The sequence below is a fragment of the Ochotona princeps genome, chromosome 26 (genome assembly GCF_030435755.1).
Source record: "Ochotona princeps isolate mOchPri1 chromosome 26, mOchPri1.hap1, whole genome shotgun sequence".
Lineage (NCBI taxonomy): Eukaryota > Metazoa > Chordata > Mammalia > Lagomorpha > Ochotonidae > Ochotona > Ochotona princeps.
The window spans coordinates 28,201,458-28,222,533 of NC_080857.1; the positions used below are offsets into that span (position 1 = coordinate 28,201,458).

General features: G+C 40.0%; 1 protein-coding gene across 2 annotated transcripts in view; it reads right to left on the reverse strand.

Moving 5' to 3' along the window:
• Nucleotides 1-2,522: 2,522 nt before the first annotated feature.
• Nucleotides 2,523-21,076, reverse strand: part of HIF1A (hypoxia inducible factor 1 subunit alpha) — a 39,160-nt gene continuing 20,606 nt past the window's right edge. For both annotated transcript variants that reach the window (XM_004597627.4, XM_004597628.3), the window contains exons 5-15: nucleotides 19,739-19,851; nucleotides 18,953-19,155; nucleotides 14,512-14,618; nucleotides 12,759-12,906; nucleotides 10,957-11,177; nucleotides 10,146-10,426; nucleotides 8,707-8,829; nucleotides 8,174-8,589; nucleotides 4,969-5,077; nucleotides 4,309-4,435; nucleotides 2,523-3,874 (exon numbers count right to left, since the gene is read on the reverse strand). In XM_004597627.4, coding sequence (XP_004597684.2) covers nucleotides 3,723-3,874; nucleotides 4,309-4,435; nucleotides 4,969-5,077; nucleotides 8,174-8,589; nucleotides 8,707-8,829; nucleotides 10,146-10,426; nucleotides 10,957-11,177; nucleotides 12,759-12,906; nucleotides 14,512-14,618; nucleotides 18,953-19,155; nucleotides 19,739-19,851 — 2,000 coding nt within the window. In that variant the 3' untranslated portion in view covers nucleotides 2,523-3,722. The remainder of the gene's footprint in view (nucleotides 3,875-4,308; nucleotides 4,436-4,968; nucleotides 5,078-8,173; nucleotides 8,590-8,706; nucleotides 8,830-10,145; nucleotides 10,427-10,956; nucleotides 11,178-12,758; nucleotides 12,907-14,511; nucleotides 14,619-18,952; nucleotides 19,156-19,738; nucleotides 19,852-21,076) is intronic.

Genomic DNA, 21,076 nt, shown 5'->3' on the forward strand with positions numbered 1-21,076 from the left:
AACCCAGATCTGGGTAACCGTGGGGGTGTAGACTTAGAATGAACGGCTCTTACGTCACTGGGAGACCCCTAATCGTAGTGAGAGACGCCTTTGCAATATCATCTCTCTCCGGCACCAGGGAGCTCATGCCGCCGTGCCCGAGAGCTGCTTCCCTGATTCAAAATCCAACCCCCCCAGCAGCCCTTAGTCCATTTCATTCCTTCATGTCCTGCCACTCTCAGGAGGTCCTCTCCGGGTTCCAGGTGATTTCACGACTTTCAAATAATGACTCCTTTCCTCCACGAGCTTCCTTGCTCTGCTGTCCCAGGTTAACGGTGGGGAGAAAAGCGCTCTCTCCCCGCACAGGGCTTCACAGACCAGCCTCTGGAATCACCGATGGCCGCCTCCCAGGCTGTCCCATCTACAAAGCCAGGCACATGCAGGAAGTCACAGGCTGTTTTTTTTTTTTTTTTAAAGAATGTTTGTTGGGAAGACAGATTTGCAGAGAGAAGAGAAAGATTCTCATCTGCTGGTTCACTCCCCAAGTGGCCACAACAGCTAAGCTAGTCCAAAGCCCAGAGCTCCCTCTGGCTATCCCAAGTGGGTGCAGAGTCCCAAAGCTTCGGACCATCCTCCACTGCTTTCCCAGGCCATAAGCAAGGAACTGGATAGGAAGTGGAGCAGCCAAGACATGAACTGGTGCCTATATGGGATCCTGGCGCTTACAGTGGGGAGGGTTAGCCAACTGAGCCATCCCACTGGCCTTTTAAAATTTCCATAGGGCCCAGCGTGGTAGCCTTGAACGTGCCAGGATCCCATATGGGCACCGGTTCTATCCCGGCAGCCCTGCTTTCCATCCAGCCCCATGCTTTGGCCTGGGAAAGCAGTCGAGGATGGCCCAAAGCCTTGGGATCCTGCACCCGCGTGGGAGACCTAGAGGAAGCTCTGGGCTCCTGGCTTCGGATTGGCTCAGCTCAGCTCCAGCCGTTGCAGCCGCTTTGGGGGGGGGGGGTGTGAACCACTGGATAGAAGATCCTCCTGTCTTATCTGACTTTGCAATAAAAATAAATATTTTGAGAGATTTCTAGAGTATGCAAAATGTACTCAGCAAATGGTAGAGTCATATCAACTTAACCTAGCAGCCATTAGCAATCTGGGTAATTAAGTCACCTGCTCTAAGCTTAAATGGGATGCTTAGAGCAATTGAACAAAAATGTTCATCGCATTGGCCATATCTTCTTCAGGTGAAAAGGTAGTCATTTACTCCTAGCAGTAGCGAAGGGGGGAGTGCAGACAGGCCTGGGCTAGGACGGGACTGCTGAGGCGAGAAAGGCTGTCAGGGCATTTCAGTTGCTAGACTCAGGTGAGATGCGCAAGTCAAGGCAGTCTAACGGGGAGGTGCCACGTGCTGGACATGAACAGCCTGTGGTACCCCGCATGGCTGGTTTTCTGATGGCTAAGCAGTGGTTACTTGGTTTCTTCCACCTCCACTGTCCTTTATTATAGTTATAGCTTTCTCTTTAAAATCCTTACTTACTCTTTAAAATTACCTGAATTTGCAGACTCCTGGCCACTGCATAATTTGCTCATTTGCCAATATTTGAAAACTCTGCATAAACTTAATTTTCAATCGAAGCAAATTTTTAAACCAACAAACAATTTTGGATGTGACCTGAGGATTTTAAGCAACTATTTAATTCTAAAGCATCACTATTACTACTCAGTAACTAAATATATTGTAACACTTCTATCTATTTGGGGTGAAGTGTACTTGTGCCACAGGAAGTGTGGAATCTTAAGGCTGGGACCTTTGAAAGCTTCCATGAAGTTGTAATCACGTGCTTGGCTAGTAACCGGCATCTAAGAGGTCTGTCGTGTTCAGGATACACACGTACCAGACCACAAGAGCTAAGGCTCTTGCTCTGCTTCTGTCATTTGTCCAGGCACATCTGTTACTCAGGGGCAGGGATTCATAGGCATTTGTCCATTTACTGTTTTCTGTCTTTTCTAGTTTTCTAGAAATTCTAATTGTAGTCATATTTGCTTTATAACCATAAAAGAAATATAACTGTGTTTTTGAAAGAATAAAACACAGGAGAAAATCTATTTTAAAATGTTTGAGAACTACAAAACCAAAGTTTGTTCTAAAGTTGATGTTTAATCTGAAGACGTTCAGTTAAATCTTTGGTCTGCCGTTTATTAGAACTTGTGCAGGGATGTCATGTATCAGTGGTGGTCCAAGATGATTCATCTGGTAATCAGAGGAACCTCTAGCCCTTACATCACATGACCATGTGTTTTATACATTAGTAGGCTCATCAATTTATGAATGACAAGTTTTTTTCTAAAAACATACTCTTTACAGTGCAAGATTATGGTTTGTTATGACTTCACATGGCACTTAGGAACACAGCACACATCAACGTGATGAGATAAGATAAATGTAGAAACGTACAATGTAATTTTCATAAAGCTTTTAAACAATTTTATAAACTGGAGTTGCTGAAGCAAATAATGGTCAATATAAAAGCTGATCAAAGGGACCTGGTCCACAGAAGATGTTTATTTGACGTAACAAAACAATACAGTTAGTGTTAGACCCAACCACAAAGAGCAAAAGGAATGAAAAATTTGCACAATGTACATAGAAAAACAAGATGTTTACTGTGACAACTATATATCCCTAAAATAATGCTTCTAAAATTACTCAATTATTGAAATCTATATGAAAAAAACAATGTTAATAGCGACAAAGTGCATAAAACCAAACATCATATTTTGAGCAATTTAACATACTAGGCAATTCTGCTAACAATGCATGATTTTTTTGTTGTTGTTGTTGTTGCTTACAGACTGCTCAAAATCATCTTTATACCAACAGAGTGGGCAGAACATTGAGGTTTAATATCAATTACACAATATTAGCATAAAATTTCACAACTACATAGGGTATGGTTTTTTTTTGAGCTGGCAAAGTGACTACAGAAACATCAGATCATTTCTCTGAACTGAGAACTTTATCCAAATAAATGCCACATACCTTCCAGATATATGCATATCGTTCTATATCATGTAAATGGCTTTACCCATTTAAATAATAAACCATACAGCACTTAAGATTCATTGTTACATGATTAACAATGTTATGTTCCAGGTTTAACGATTTCATAGGCCAAAAAAAATTTCTTCTTAAAAACTAGTTTTATAAATGCAGAATATATTGCATGAGTAACTGCTGGTTTTTCTTTTTCTTAAGAAAATATATTGTGCAATTGTGGCTACTATGTACTGCTGGCAAAGCATTACTGTTTACGTAAAACATGGTGTGAAAAACTGAGTAAAAATTTTTCAACCACCTGTGATCATGATGAAAGGTTACTGCCTTCTTTACACAATTATATTGGTTTCTTATTAAAAAATAATTCGATAAGGGACAAACTCCCTAGCCAAAAATAAATAAATAAAAAGGTGCATTTTAAAATGATGCTACTGCAATGCAATGATTAAATTCCAAAGACCTGTGAAAATATGCTGTGATCCGGCAATAAAGAATATACTTTAAAAAAAAAAAAGCATTATTGTAAATTATAAGTAGAAAGGGAGAAAGGGAATCAAAATTGAACTAACTGAGTTTGTGCAGTATTGTAGCCAGGCTTCTAAAATTAGATATAGAAAATATAAATAGACCGCTTTAGGTAATGAGCCACCAATGTCCCAGAGAAGGAATGAGATTACGAAAAAGCTCAGTTGACTTGATCCAAAGCTCTGAGTAATTCTTCACCCTGCAGGAGGTTTCTGCTTCCTTGTACAGGAGCATTAACTTCACAATCGTAACTCGTCAGCTGCGGAAGTCCACTCTCATCCACTGATTGCCCCAGCAGTCTGCATGCTAGATCTGCAACACAAACAAACCGCTAAGTGTCCCACTTACTGCACACTCACTTCTACACGCTAGCTGTTGGCAGAAACAAAGCAAAGCACCTCTGGAAAGGTTTTCGGTCGACCGGGCAGAAAGCACAGCGATGTAAAGAGACACGTACAACGGAATGTCGGATGTGTTTATGGCATCCAGTGGAGGCACATCAAGGTGACATTGCACTCAGAAAAAGGCATAAGGCTTTATGATGAAAAGTTTCATCTTGAAATATCCATTCCTGTCTTATAGCTGTTAGGTAAACCTACTTTACCTTTCAACTTTGCTAAGGAAATGAAACATCACTGTCACTTGGAATAAAGCTCTTAATAATGTTTCATACATTTTCTTCAAATGTTTTTTTAAGTTTCATATATTTTAATCGTGATGCTCAAGAGCAGAAAGAATGTACTAACCAGAGGGTATTAAGATAATTGTCTTTTGCTCCATTCCATTCTGTTCACTAGATTTGCATCCTTTTACACGTTTCCAGGAAAGTGATGTAGCAGTCGCACGATCATCTGGCTGCTGTAATAATGTCCCCTAAAAGCAGTGACGTTATTTCAGTTTTAGTATGTTGAGGTTCTTTTTTTTTTTCAAACAACCAAACACTCTGAAATCAGTTTAAGTTTAATGCCACCATATTAAAAGTTTTCTTAAATTTTAAATCTTGTCTTTGATCACTTAGGTTACACTGTCATTCATGACATCTAATCTGTCTATAGATACTTTCTTCTTAATCTTTCCAGTACGTCTGAATGTATCAGTGTCTGGTACACCAGCCTAACTTCCCCAAAACATAGTGGCTCAGTTAGTAAGGGAAAGTGACCTAAAGGCTAACGATCCTAAGGTGAAATAAAGGGAGAATCCTTGCAACATTCATCTATACTGCTTGGAATTAAGAACGTATTCATTCAATGTCTGTATTTAAAAAAAAATTGTACAATGTAAAAATTCCCACAGTATGACTTCTGAAAATATAACCTGTTCAGAAGAGATAAGAAATCACCCTCATCTAACTCAGAAATAGACTATTTAGGTCGGAGAGAAAAGCAGTCTACTGATGCCACACTCACAATTCCTACTGCTTGAAAAAGCGAGCCATCATTTTCCATTTTTCGCTTTCTTTGAGCATTCTGCAAAGCTATTATCTTTGGATTTAATTCTTCTTCAGGAGCAGCAGTTCTAGGAAAGAAATTAACCATTTTCAGTAAACAAGTTATTTTACTAGCTTTAAAAATATCCAATGAGCTCTTTCAGATATAGTACATAATGGTTTAATTTTCTAACATTAAGGACTGTTATATTACACGTTAAGAGAAATTTTGTGATTACTACAGCTTTATCAATCTTACAGCAAAAGCTCGTTTTTAAAACAGTATTTTCTAGACTATGCAATCCTTACTGTAAAATAAAATTGAACAAAACTAAATCAACATTACTAGACATTGAAAATAGTTATATATCAGCATTTCATTCTACCAATACAATAATGTTCTGACTAAAATGAAAGATTATTCACATTTGAGCATTATTTTGTTATTAAAACATTTCATCTTCATCAGTTAACTTAAACATCATTCAAGCTTCCAAGCTGGAAAGGCAAGTATATCACAACCATTTTATAAAGGAGAAACTCAGGGCTCTTTGCTCAGTTTCGCTGCTAGCTGCTTACATATGCTCATTCTCTAGACGCTCCTTCCACAGACCTTGCCACACTGTTTTACCCTCTGCATCAACTCTGAACTCTTGGTATTTAAAATATTAAATAGTGAAAAACTGTTATAATGAGTCAAAGCAATTATGTTTCGTTTGGCCTTCCTCAAGAATATCCGTCCTATCCCCAACAGGTTGTCATGACCGTGGTCTATTCTAGACAAGGCAGAAAGCCACGAGGGCGCTGGCTGCACTACCCCACTGCCTCCCTGTGTGCAGGTCTGCGTTTTTAAACTAGAAACACACACACATTTATATACATATATGTTTACTATCTATGAGATGTGAGTCAGCCTATCATGTAAATATCATCTTGGTAGTAGTATTTAATGATTCATTTTTAATTCTTGCTCTAAAGCTATGTAAATTATCCAGTTTGTACAACAGTTTGATTTTGCAATAATTATCTAGAGATGTGGGGAAAAAAGCCTGCCTACATTTTTGAAAGTCAATTTCTTGAAACTCTTTAGTGCATGCTATTCTGCAACTGAAAAGAGTCTTTTTGAAAGTTGCTGAAGTGACTTGACATTGGACTTTGATTCTGACCAGTGTAGTATAGGGAACAGCTGTTTAGAAAACTGAATATCCCATCCTCTGAAGCTAATCAACTGTGAGTTACAGGTCACTGCCATTTATGTTACTGTATTGATTGACCTGTCACTCCAACAGTCATTCACTGGGGAAATACTACATGAGTTAAGTTAGCATACCTAAGATGCCCAAGATACTGTGAACTGTGGACTATCAAGTCAGTTGGTGATACAGTAGTTTATGAAGTATTTGTGAAATGATCCTTTCCTAGTTTAGGGAAAAAGCCTCTCATGCCCTAAGTGATGGCAGTACTTCCTATGTGTTGCTGCTGACAGCTGATCCAGTCTAGGCACATTAACGAAGAAGTCATGCCTGTCCCCACACACTAAGACTAGCTCAGTGGCTAACTCCTCGCCTTGCACACACCAGATCCTACATGGGCTCTGGTTTGTATCCTGGCTGTTCCACTTCCCACCCAGCTCCCTGCTGTGGCTTGGGAAAGCAGTAAAGGATAGCTCAATGCCTTGAATGAAGTAGCTTCATTCCATAAAGTCAATGTCATAGATCACGCCCACATTTCTGGTATTTCTTATAGCTATAAATTATTTAATCTACAAAACAGCTAATATTCTATAAACATGCAGTGAAAATAAAAGCAATTTTAAGATACACAGGGCCTGGCATGATAGCTCAATTGGCTAATCTTCCCTACTGCAAGCACCATAATCCATTTGGGCACCTATTTTTGTCCCTGATGCTCCACTTCCCTTCCAGCTCTCTGCTTGTGGCCTGGGAAAGCAGTCGAGGACGGCCCAAAGCCTTGGGACCATATACCTGCATGGGAGACCCGGAGGAGGTTCCTTGCTCCTGGCTTTGGATCGGTTCAGCTCTGGCTGTTGTGGCTATTTGGGGAATGAACCAGCAGACCGAAGGTCTTTCTAACTTCAGCCTTTCCAATAAAAATAATCAAATCTTAAAATTTAAAAACTGCTTGTAAATGTTTATTTTCAGCATTAAGGATTAAAGACCATATTGTACTCAATTTGGGATGGGATGGGTTAAAAGAACTTTTCCTCAGGTGAAAAGGGCTGGGAGCATCTAGGAATTAAGGACAGCTACACTCCGATTAAGACAACTCAGGAGGGCCCGGCGGCGTGGCCTAGTGGCTAAAGTCCTCGCCTTGAATGCCCCGGGATCCCATATGGTCGCTGGTTCTAATCCCAGCAGCTCCACTTCCCATCCAGCTCCCTGCTTGTGGCCTGGGAAAGCAGTCGAGGACGGCCCAATGCATTGGGACCCTGCACCCGCGTGGGAGACCCGGAGGAGGTTCCAGGCTCCTGGCTTCGGATCGGCGCGCACTGGCCCGTTGCGGCTCACTTGGGGAGTGGATCATCGGATGGAAGATCTTCCTCTCTGTCTCTCCTCCTCTCTGTATATCTGGCTTTCCAATAATAATAAATCTTAAAAAAAAAAAAAAGACAACTCAGGAAGTGCATCTGGCCAATGCTTACACATGTGTGAGAAGACCCCCTTCACTTCCTACATTCAGTTATGTGGTGTGTTTGTGAGACAATATATAAAGAAATGTAGAAACAGTTGAATGCCTGTTTCAGATGCAGAATTTAGAGGTTAATTTTATGGGTTTTTTTGGTTTGTTTACAGATTTACTTATTTTTATTAGAAAGGCAGATCAGATTTATGGAGAGGAGAGATAGAAAAAGATCTTCATTCCACTGGTTCACTCCCCAAATAGCCACAACGGCCTGAGCTGTGGTGATCTGAAGCCAGGAGCTCCCTCCAGGTCTCCCACACAGGTGCAGGGTCCCAAGGCTTTGGGTCATCCTCCACTGCTTTCCCAAGCCATAAGCAGGGAGCTGGATGGGAAGTGGAGCAGCCAGGACACGAACCAGCAACCATATGGAACTATGGCGCTTGCATACAGATTAGAGCATTTTATGTGTGTTTAGAAGTCCTTTAGTTTTACATGCATTTCATCTAAAGTTCTTCTATAATTTTAGTGTTACATATACATACCTTTGACTCAGCGTGACAGATAATAAGTTAGGGCTTCTTGGATGCGATTTTTCTGTCTGTTCTATGACTCCCTTTCCTGCCGTGTTTGGTGAGGCTGTCCGACTTTGAGTACCACTGTATGGTGCTGATGTTGTGGCACTAGCAGTTTCTTTAGGTATGTGGGTAGGAGATGGACATGCAATCAGCACTTTAATGTCTTCCAAACTGTCTTTTGTCTCTGTTTTCACTTCCTTGGCGGTGGCGGTGTTAGTGGAAGGTTCCTGCATCGGAGTCTGCTGGAATGCTGTCACTGCGCTCACAGCCTGAGGGCTTGTAGAACTGCTTTCTAAAGGTGACAGCTGATCGAAGGACCGTAACTGGAAGTCATCATCCATCGGGATGTAGGGGGCTAACATCTCCAGGTCTAAATCGGTGTCCTTTAAGACAATACATATATGAGATTTTACAGAGGCTTCATTTAATAAAACGAGCAAGTTAAAGCCATTTCAAATTGAAAACTAACAACAAAACTTAAGATAAAGAAGTTTGTGTACCTGGGTAGAAAATGGATTCTTTGCTTCTGTGTCTTCAGCAAAAAGCTTCTCTACCAATTCCAACTTGAATACATTGACCATGTCACTGTCCACATCAAAGCAATATTCACTGGGACTGGTGGGCTGTAAGAAGAATCATATGTGTTAACTTCTAAGAACTTCCATAGGTTCTGATGGTTCTTAGAATTTTCAACCAGAACTCAGGAAATACAACAAAGTTCATCGCATTTATCAGAATTTATCAAACCTGTAAGAAGTTACGTTTTGGAGCTTACACTTGAAACTATTTGTCAGTACACTATTTTTTAGTATGTGAATCAACATCATTTATAAATTTAAGATTTAAAAGACCTACTTACCTACTTATTCTAAAAAATACAAATTAATTCCACTAGGTACTTCATGGAACCACTTCCTTGGTAACATGGTCGTGGGTCTGCTTCTCAAGCGAGCAGAACGCTGCCCAGTGGCTGACACAGAACACTCAGCTGCTCCCTGAGCGCAGACTTAACTTCTTTAACCTGCATCCCTTTTGAAAGCCATATCATTATTTTAGGAGTGCTGGGAAATAATTTAGCTGTGAACTTTTACTTCCCTCACACATTTTTGGGAGATCAAAACCAAGATGAGCCAAGTATTTTTTTGTGTTGGAAACACCAATTGGAGTCCAGAATATATTCTCTAGAAGTTTATGAGATACCAAGCCTTTTACTCCCCTACTGCCATTTTAACCATAATATATACTATTTACATAATAGATTATGTGCCACTTACTAAGGATTAATTGTGACTAATTTTTCCATGTTTGGATCTAATCTGTGAGCTACCAAGTATATTTCTGGACACAAGAAATTGTAAGAATGAATCACTCTAGATTTAGAAATATGGAGAATAACTAATAATATATCTGGTGTTGACCCAGCTTAGACTTTTAAAAACAGGTTTTACTGTGTTCATAGGACCATTAATATCAACATGGAGCTAGCGCAAAAGACCAATTATTAAGTTCTATGTAATACTCCCCATTTTCTTGCTTGGGTGTTAACCCAGATTTTCAAAACAGGGAGAGAAACTGAACTACATTGGGAGAAGACTTTTCCAATTTAAACCTTGAGGTCCCTTCCCACTTACACCTTGAGAATAAGTCTTTTGACTTGAGGGGTTATCTTGAACACACACAGGTTATCTCTCTATATGCTTATATTGATAAGACAAAAGTCCTTGAATTTAGAATCCAGAGAGAATAAACCTAAGTTTTCCCTTTTGATTACTATTCAACCAGCTGCTTCCCATGTTTGTGTCTTTGAGCTGAAAACATGTGTCTCTCTGCCCACCTCCACACAGTAATATGTTGTCCAAATTAAAATCTGAATGAAATTTACAAATACATTCCTGAATGTTAAGGTCTGAAGGTTATTCTGCTGTATCATGATCCCTACCTCAGGTGAACTTTGTCTGGTGCTTCCATCAGAAGGGCTTGCTGGCTGATCTTGAATCTGGGGCATGGTGAAAGAAAGTTCTAGTGACTCTGGATTTGGTTCTAATTTCAGTACAATTTCTTCATTGAGTACAGGGTCAGCACTACTTCGAAGCGGCTTTGGAGATTCAGAGGCAGGTAATGGAGACATTGCCAAGTTAATGTTCTGCACCTTTTCATTGGATGAGGGGAACATTACGTCATTATATAATGGGACTTCCTCCTGTTGTTCAGTTTCTGTGTCTGTTAATATAAGCACAGAGATCATGACATATGGAGCACTGTGATCTTTTCTACAAAAGCTTTATCTAATCCAAGGTTTCTTTAATCAGACTGCTTACAGACACGACATAAATCTTTACAGTGCACCAGTTTTTAATCTATATGGCAGTAAAAGACCTTGGATTTATCCCCCTATAAAGTTTAACCTAGGCTGAAATTAGACAGTTTTCATTCTCAGTGTGCGAAGGTATGTTACCACGGTTTATGCTTTAGTGCAGCTGTACCTGTAGTGAAGACAATTTGACAGCAGGATATGAAAGTAAAGTAGTTGGGAGAAATGAAAGTGAGAAGAAATACCTCAAGGACATTTTGAGGCATAAAACCCAATAACCCCTAAAGAAAAGGTTGAAACAAATACCTTCAAAATGAGTAAAAGAAATGTGTAATCATGTCCCAATGTTTACCAATAGACAGCACAACCAAGTTCACCTAAAATGGTCTTGCAGCAACATTCACAGTTTAGGTGATAACCAAGTAATTAAAACACCCACCACTGCTGCCAAAATCCAAAGATATGATTGTGTCTCCAGCAGCTGGGGCCAGGAGAGTTAGAGCATCAGGTTCCTTCTTCAGTTTATCAAAGAGGCAGCTTGCATCTGCTGATTCCACTTTGGTGAACAGCTGAGTCATTTTCATATCTGAAGATTCAACTGGTTTGAGGACACATTCTGTTTGTTGAAGGGAGAAAATCAAGTCGTGCTGAATAATACCACTGTCAAAAGAGAGATTAGTAATTCTTAAATGAGCCCTTCACAATGGGGGTGGGGGGACCTAAAGGACTTTGTCTCTTAAATTCTACTTTTATGATTCCTTGAAATGTACGACTTTACATGCACAGTTCGTCATATCTGCTGTTTGAAAATGTCAATGAAATAAAGAGCTACAGTAGGGTAGTCAAGTAGTTGATCAAATTCAACCATAATCTCTGGATGTCCTTTGAAAAGAGTGATGACAGAAAAATCTGCAAACACAAGAAGGACACGAGATTTTCTGAATTTCTCTGCTGACCTACATAATGAAGTTGGCACCAAAAGAACTCTTTGGCACTAATACGAGGCACCAACTCATGATGCTCCCAGAAATTACAAAGATGTTTTTAAGATGGGTGCCATATTTTCTTTAGTGACAGAAAAATGACAATGGTGATGTTACCTTTAGGACAGGGTGGAGGAGGGATATGACAATTCCATTTTTGTGTTTAACATAGTTAACATGGTAAAAATGTTCACTATGTGGGATGAACAAAGGATATACTGATTAAAATATTCAAACTTTGCCGTCTGGTGTTGATTATCCATTGTGAAAGGATATATGCAAACATTACAATATCCTGTGCTTACTGGTCAAATGGAGGAGGTGTGCACAGAGAAGCTAACAAGCTGAAGCCTGAGCTCAAACAGCATTTGTTAGACATGCTGGGGTCGGAGGAACAGAAAGAAGTTCCAAATGGGGGATTCCTAAAAATGGCAAAGTCACTCTTCGGCACTCATATTACAGTACTGAAGGATGTTGTCAAAAGCAAAATAAACGACCCAAATCTGGCTAAGAGGGCTGAGCACAGATTTCAGTGGATCCATCTACAAAAGCATAATCCTGGGAGCAACACAGGGGGCTTAGCAAATGAGCAGATGCACTATCACCACTGGGAGGCCCAGCAAACACGGAGGACCAGATTAGGCTGAGGTAGTGATGGGGAAGGCAGACAGGGCAGGGCAGGAGCCGACTGCATTACATGAAAATAAAGGTGAATTTAAGATGCCCATAAACAAGCCAATGAGCTAAGAGTTCATGAATAAATAAAAGCCATGTGAGATAGCATACAACCTTTCATCGTAATCTTACATAGACTTTCATTCAGGATTCTTTATAACCTTTTGAGGAATGTTTTACCACCTCATGTGTGTAGATGAAACTGAGGTAATTGAGATTTCCCTGAGCTTAGAGCCAGGAGCGGCAGGGCTGTGGTCACAAACCCCACTATTCCTACTACAAAGATGACGTAACTGCCTTGGAAGGAGAACTCTCTGACTAGAGCAAACAAATCCATAAATCTGTTTTTGTCTTTAAACAGGAGTGAAAAAATGTGGCTAGAAAACTACGGATAGTACATAGTGAACTCTGAATGGAATATCTGGCCTGAAAACCTATGATGTACTAAAAGTCAGACGCCCTAAAAATGTGAAGGTAAAATAATATTTAGTTACTATTTAGCCTTTTCTCTTCCTATCAAGGGGCAGATTATCCAAAAAGAGTTATTCTGTGGTCTCCCAAAGTGTTTATTTCCCAAGCTTACCTCACAACGTAATTGACACATACAATGCATTGTGGGTGAGAATTCTTGGTGTTATATATGACAGTTGCTTGAGTCTCAACCCAGACATATCCACCTCTTTTGGCAAGCATCCTGTACTGTCCTGTGGTCACTTGTCCTTTAGTAAACACTAGGAGTTAAAGGGAGAAAAGGGGCACATGGAGAAAAACAGATTTGAACTTGGGATCAAATGAATAGATGCTAATTACTGATCAGTTTTAACAAAGGAAAAATGTTTATCCTTCATGGAATCAGTGTGACTGTTTCTACTGATAGAAATAACAAAATATACCTATGTCCTTCTGAGCCTCTAAATAAAACGCTTCCTGCCAATTAAAGCCAAGACAAGGAACAGCAGTGATTAAAATTCTTTTAATGATTTATTTTTGAAGTGTCAAACTAGAGAATGGCCAACATTTCATTCTACAGGAAATACTAAATGATGTGACATTAGTAGTTTTTTAATCCTTGCTGGTTTCTAGATATTCAAAGATGTTTCACAAGGTTGTGCTTAGCCCATATGGACTTGATTTCATAGTCTTGTGCTAAGACTGTTTAAAACAATATCTTCACAAATGTACTGAATAAATAAAAATATGATGAGTGTCCGGGCCTGCTTTTGTTTTTTTCTTTTAAACTCATTTTTATCTGAAAGACAGATTTGAAAAGACAGAGAGAGGGAGGAGGGGTGGGGGGGAGAGATATTCCATCCGCTTGTTCACTCCCCAAACAGCCTCAGTGGCCAGAGCTAAGATGACCCATAGCCAGGAAGCAGGCGCCTCCTACATTCTGCCAGCGTTGCAGCAGTCCAAGGACTTGGGTTGTTCTCTACTGCTTTATCGGGTAATAAGCAGGGAGCTAGAGGAACAGGGAACAGCTGGGACTCGCATCAATGTTCAAATGGAAAGCCGGTACTGTAAGGCAGAGGATGAGCCTATTATGCCAGTGCCAAGGAGATAGATATATGGATTATATATTTATTTATTTTAAATTTGAAAGGCAGAGCCAGAGTTCCCTTCTGTTAGTTCACTCCCCAAGTATCCGCAACAAACCAAGTCTAGGGCAGGCAAAAAGCCAGAGGTCCTGGAACACAATCCAGGTCTCCCATATAGGTGGCAGGGACCCAATTACTTATGCCATTAACTGCTGCCTCCCCTGGTACATTTTGGTGGGAAGCCGGATCAGAAGCAGGGATTGGAACCAGGCATTCTGATGCGGGATGCAGGTGGGCCGAGTGGCATCTTAACCACAACACCAAACACCAGAAATTATCTGTTATTAAATGACTGTACTCATACAAATGCAAAACAGATGCAACGGTCAGGATTTTTAGTATAGGAGGAGTGGTTAATTTTTAAAGATTATTATTTTTACTTGAGCGGCAGATTTAGAGTGAGATCTTTCATCTACTTGCTTATTACCCAAATGGCCACAATGGCCAGAGTTGAACTGACATGAAGCCAGGAGCTTCTTCCAGGTCCCCCATGTGGGTCCAGGGCCCCGAGGACTTGAGCCATCCTCTGCTGCTCTCCCAGGCCATAAGCAGGGGGCTGAATTGGAAGTGGAGTATATGGGACTCAAAATGACACCCATATGGGACAAAAGTGCTACAGCCAGCGGATCAGCCTGCTGAGCCACTGAGCTGGCCCAGTTGGTTAATTTTAACCATGCAATTAAGGGATTGCAAGAGTTGTTCAAAATCTGAAATATGTGTTAGTTCTCCCATCATACTTACTATCGTGATGAGTTTTGGTCAGATGATCAGAGTCCAAAGCATGGTAATATTCATAAATTGAGCGGCCCAAAAGTTCTTCTGGCTCATATCCCATCAATTCAGTAATTCTGTTATTAAAAATATAAGTTTTAAAAAAGGAGAAAGACTAAATGATAATCTTCTGGCTTCTCCACTGTAAATGACATACAATAATCTTACAGAGAAGTGAGTTCTTAAAAGACAATCATTTACATCTCGCCAGTAGCGACATCATGTATTCCCTCAGTCTTCTGGGTTCACCTTTGCTATCTCCTTCACCCAAATTTGTTACCTATCACATTGATCATATTTCAATGGACAGACTTTAACAAGGTAGGGTGCAAGTTTAATACTAAAAGTTAGTTTTAAAATTGATACTCATTTTGAAAATATCAGAGCCATAATATTTTTCCCATAAAGCCGAACCCTTTACCAATTTTTAAACCCACAGATAAGGTCCCACTTTTAGAGATCAGTACAGTACCCATCACAAAATTCTAGTACTGTCAACCAGTGTCCCCACTAAACACTAATTAAGGAATGACTACTGTGATGGGTTTAGAAGCTGTTCTCTTACTTAGTTTCTGAATTTAGTGAAATTATGGGAAGTTAATTCAGATGAAATCATGGTATCAAACTGAAATTGAATTGGAAAAATAATCCAGCTATCACATCTGGTTTCCTGGCAGCTCCTAGAGAACAGAAACAAGATCTCATTTTCTGTGACCTTCATTTGAAATGGAACCCACTTCCCGACAGAGAGAAAGCCGTCTTGGCACCATTAACAATGATTCTGCTGGTGTCTTGGAATGCAGTGTGACTTAGTAAGCTTTTAGATTGCAAAAGAATTTCTTAATAAGGTGCTGGCAAAAGTTACATACCGTGTTTCATGTTAAAAAACAATCAGCTATAATTTATTCCTAAATAAATCTGATCAAATCAAAGCCTTCACTTCTTTAAACAGATGTTACTAAACATACCAACACTAGGTGGCAGTGTCATAAAGGAAAATATTTAAAAATGAACTTTTTAACTAGGCTATGCTGACTACTTGACACCTATTGCATATTTCAAAACAGCTAGATGAAAGGATTTTAAATGTTATCAATGTCAAAAAAAATTGATAAATGAGATGATGGATGTGTTAATTGCCCTGTCTTGCTGTTTAAGTATTATATACATGTATTGAAACATCACATTTTAATCAGTGTTTGCCAATCAAAATAATACAAGAAAATGTGTTTTACATAAACACGTAGTATAGAACTAGTGGTCTGCTACTGTCCTAGACATGTAAGTGTGAAGATAGAACTAAGCAATATAAGGCTTTCCTTATTTGGTACACTTAATACTTAATTAGATAATGTGGTACAAGCAGTGATGAGAATATATTCTACAAAAAAAAAGAGGAATCGCCTGTATCAATGAGAAGGCAGAGATGAGGGCGAGAAAGTTTCTTGTAGGAGACTTACAAGTCACATATATAAGATCAGGAAGAACACCAAGAACACCCAGTGTATGTAAAGATTATGATGTGGTTGGCAGGGACAGTGGAGAAATAATTGTCACTGAGATATATCTGTTAATAAGGGAGGCCAAGAAGTCAAAAACATAAGTAAGTAATGTGTGTATATATATATATATTTTTTTTTTTTCAAAGATTTATTATTATCGGAAAGCTGGATATACAGAGAGGAGGAGAGACAGAGAGGAAGATCTTCCATCCGATGATTCACTCCCCAAGTGAGCCGCAATGGGCCGGTGCCAATCCAATGCCGGGAACCAGGAACCTCTTCCGGGTCTCCCACGCGGGTGCAGGGTCCCAAAGCCTTGGGCCGTCCTCGACTGCTTTCCCAGGCCACAAGCAGGGAGCTGGATGGGAAGTGGAGCTGCCGGGATTAGAACCAGCGCCCACATGGGATCCCGGGGCGTTCAAGTCGAGGACTTTAGCCTCTAGGCCACCCCGCCGGGCCCAGTAATGTATATTTTTGAGGAGAGTCAATTTTATGTATATTGGAAGTAAAGTTGCAGTGGCCATGCAGGGTTCCATTAGTTCATTAACTCTTCATTTTTAGTTTATTGCTGTGAACATGTAACGAGAAACAAAAGAACGATCCGTCTCCCATCTGCTGTTCACTTCCCAAAGCTTGGAGCTGGGAATCGCACCTGAGTCTCCCATGTGGGTGGCAGGGACCCAACTGCTGAGGCACCATCCACTTCCTCCCAGAGCACGTTACTAGGAAGCTGGCATGGGAGGTGAGGCTGGGACTCAAAACTGGGCACCCTGATGAGGAATTCCAGTGCCCCAAGCAGTTCCCCAAGTGCTGTGCCAGAAGTCTGCCCCTTTTTGGGATAATGTGGATGTTTGGAAGCTTGACAGGCTGAAATGTTCCTAACACTGCACAAAATTTTTCCATCTTTGTTCTCAGGTGTTAGATATCTGAGAGAATACTGGAACCAACTCTAGAAAGTAACAGTTTATTGCTTTAAACCTTTTCTTAATTGCTCTCAGGCTGCTTTGTCTTTTCCTGTCATGTTCAATTTGCTAATTTTCTGCTGATGCAGAAGGAAATGCTTCTTTTTTTCTCCCTCACATTTGGTTCATCACTTTCCTTTCTCAAAATATTTCAAAATTCTGGGATGGGAAGCATAGTCAAGCTTTTGAAAAATGAGAAGTAATTCCTTAAAACAGAATAGTGGCCTCGGTCCCACTGTACTCAAGAATCCTGGCAGCGGATATCATAAGAATCCTAGCTTTTCTGTGTTTCCTCTAAGTTGACACTGGTAGTGAATCATTCACCATATGTAGCAGAGATTCAACACACTCCTTCTATCCTGATGTGAACTTACAAAAATTGTCAACACTACATTATATTATACTAGACTACAAGCTAAGAATGAATCAAGACTGTGATTCCAAATTCAGTGCTCTGAGCTATTCCCTTGTTCAATGGGGTCGGGGGACACATGTCTGACTGAGAGCTTAAAACTGCTTTGCCTATATAGTTGTCAGGTAAACCTTATGACACAGATATTATAAAGGATGAAGAAAGTGATGTTTAAGAGAAGAAATAACATGCCTAAGACAATCTGTATACACACAGATTGTATCCATGCAGAATAAGGATTTAGTAGCCTGGCTATACAATCTATGACTTTATCCACTACATTATTCAACTTTATAAGGCCAAAAAACAGAAAAAACAAAACAAAACCCAAAGCAATGCAATGATACGATAAATGCTGTAACAGGCGTGTCTGAGGAGAAGGAAAGCTTCACAAAGGAGTAGAGAGTAGGTGTTAGAGAGTGAAAGGGAAAAACTGCTACAACAGGAAAGCGTGTAAGACACCAGTGTATTGAAGCAGCCTATAGGCCTCTGGCTAGTGCCGGCTCTACCCCACCCCCCGCCAACCTGGTTCAGCTGAAGATGGCAGGCCGGACCCAAGATCTTTGTTCTGCTAAGAACTCAGATTTTATCATGTAGGTCTATTTTTCTTTCAGCCTTTTAAAAAGCACATCTTTATCTAATAAACAGAAATCATACATAACACAAGTTTCCTGTGTGTGCGGATGAAGGAAACAACAGCCATTTTCAATAGAATGGCAATGCTGATTTTCCCATTAAGAAACCCATTTCCTGGCAATGTGATGAGAGATTTAAAGGGCATAAATATGTTGGAAGAAAGCAGTTCATGACAGGTGACAACAGTTCAAGCGAAAGTCATAATGAAGAATCCAGTGTCAACTGGGAGGATGAGTAGGAAGGACTAAGAGGTGTATCTAAAGCTACAGGATTCAGGAATCAGAGTAGACAACGAAGACAAGAACTGCTAGGAATAGCCTCCCAAGTTTTGTCAGTCCAGCCCAGTGGTGTTCTAACCACCACAGACAGTCAGGAGGAAAAGCAGTTTGTTAGGGCATTCTGAAGGCAGCAGTGGTGCAGCTCAGTTACAGAAATCATAAATTTGTGATTTGGGAATGCATCAGGTACACCATGCTGGCAAGGAACTCAACGTACTATGAAAGGTAAGTTTAGGAGATGGGGTAGAAACCATGGGCAGAGTTGAAGTTGCTCAGAGAAAATACGTAGGAGGAGGTGAACAAGACTCTGCTTACTAGTTTATAACCAAAAGTAACCTGTCTTTGCTCCAAACAAGCTCGGTATGTCCTTGAAGTATGCTCACATTCTCTACCTGAATAGAGCTCCTCAAAGAGAAAGATTCCAGCTTAATTTCTGTACAGTACCTAGTGAAGCAAGCATTCGGAGTACAAAGTATTAATATATGTGGCTGTTCATTTACAAAGTCAACCTACTGGGTTCTAGGGTATATTATGAGAACATACAACCTATCATGGAATCTTTACTATTGTGAGCGTTAGTGAAGAATAAGGTTTTCACGTATGATTTTATGTCTAATTTACCTTTCATCACAGTAAGAAAACTTCATATCCAGGCTGTGTCGACTGAGAAATGTCTTGCTATCTAAAGGAATTTCAATATTTGACGGATGAGGAATGGGTTCACAAATGAGCACCAAGCATGTCATGGGCGGTTTCTTGTAACCACACTGAGACTGGTTACTGTTGGTATCGTACACGTGAATATGGCCTGTACAGTGAAGCACCTATGGATGAAGAAGAAAACAAAGCATTCATTTCCAATTTCAATGCTGGGGGAGAAAAAAAGAGTGAAGCAGCTGAGTGTGACATGGCAAATAAACTTTGAAATAGAAGTCATTAGTGATTGAGCATGCTTTATTCAAATACATAAATGTGTTCTCCATAACACCACCCTGGAGTATAAATCTGAGGTGCTTTTTCATCTGGTCATCTTAGATATTTGATGATTATTTCTAGTTTTGATGATTGTTTCAACATTAAGCAACAACAACAACAACAAAGACACACCACTTGGCAGAAAACTTTCAGGAGCCCAACACTAGGCAGCAGGCAGTCAAATAAGTGTGTTAGGTTGGTATACCAAGGTCACAATTCACACTCCTCAAGTTTGGGACTCAAAGTGGCAACTACTACACTGGTTAAGGTTGGAGCGATGACATACACACTAGATGAAACTGTAAATGTTAAATCTGCAGGCGATCAGGAACAATGGTAAATTCTGCCATAGAATTCCCGAGTGATCTTTGTGTAAACGTCTGAGTATCCACAGATCAAGCATGTTAGAACTCGCACCTCATTTCTCCTTACCTTCCACGTTGCAGATTTTATGTTCATGGTCCTCCCCCGGCTAGTTAGTGTACACTTCATTCTGAGAAAGAAGCTTCGCTGTGTGTTTTGCTCTTTGCCCTTTTTAACAGGACCTAATGAAAACATGAAATAAAGTTCCACAAGGTAATGAAATATGCAGATTTGTTGCACTGAGATAAGGAAGTGTCCAGCATTTAGATGCTGCTCAACTGAAAGTCTCAGCACGAACACAGTGCACAAGGATGTCCCAAAATAGGAACTTTCAGTAAGCTCTTCTATTATTAAATGTTAGTTCAATTATTAATATGTACTCTAGATATTTATAGAGCTTTCAAAATGGCAACCTCCTTTTCAATGTCAACATTGCTATATTTTCCCCCTTAAATCATTCTGTGAAGGCAAGAAATTTTTTCAAAATTAAAAAAATCGAAAAAAATCACACAAACCAGATTGACTGAATTTGTCAAAGGCTATAGGGAAAAAAAAAGAATTCAATAAATTCAAACCTTTTAATTTCTACTCCAAACTTTTCAAAACTAAAAAATGAGATTATACTCTACTGACTAAAGTAAAAAGCACCTTGATCTTAATTAGTTTCACTCAAAACTTGGATCATGTGTTGCGGATGCTACACAGAAGATAATGCAGTGAAGTCAACAAAGCAAACAGTACAGGGTGAATGCTTACGACTTACACAGAGGCAGCAAATCAGCAAGTGTTTAAAGGAATAGTCGACAATGCTATTTATCTGCGGTAAGGTAAAAGGAGAAGGGAAGGTGTGGACGGTGACTACGGAGGATCTTAAATATCCAACTGAATTCAATTTCTTTAGTGACCATGTTTCATGTTTCATGGTCACTGGAAGAAATTCTGGGATGGAAAGCACAGTCAGGAACACAGGGACAGTGAACTCAGCAGCAGTGTACGTGTCAGATGTGGTAATGAGGGGTGACCCAGCACCAGCGGGAGGCATAAAAAGAAGGGTGCTGGCAGCCAGGTGAAAAACACTGCTCTGCAGGGGAAAAATAGGGATTAATTTTGATCTTAATTTTGATTTGAAAACAATCAAGTGGAAATACTGGATTCTTAACATTTAAAGGGAATGGAGAGTTAACATAGTCCTGGTGCTAATGCCAAGTTTTTCAGGCTTATTTAAATAAGGACTGGATTTGTACTCCCTTAAAAAGATGCCACAAGAAGCCTATTGGCTTAGGTGAAAGTGCACCTGTACATGTGGGGAGGGGTACTGGTCGTGACAGTTGTGGAGGTGGCAGAGAGCCACAGGCATGTTCTAAGACATTTTCAGCCCTTTATAACCTAAACTTGAATGAAACTGAC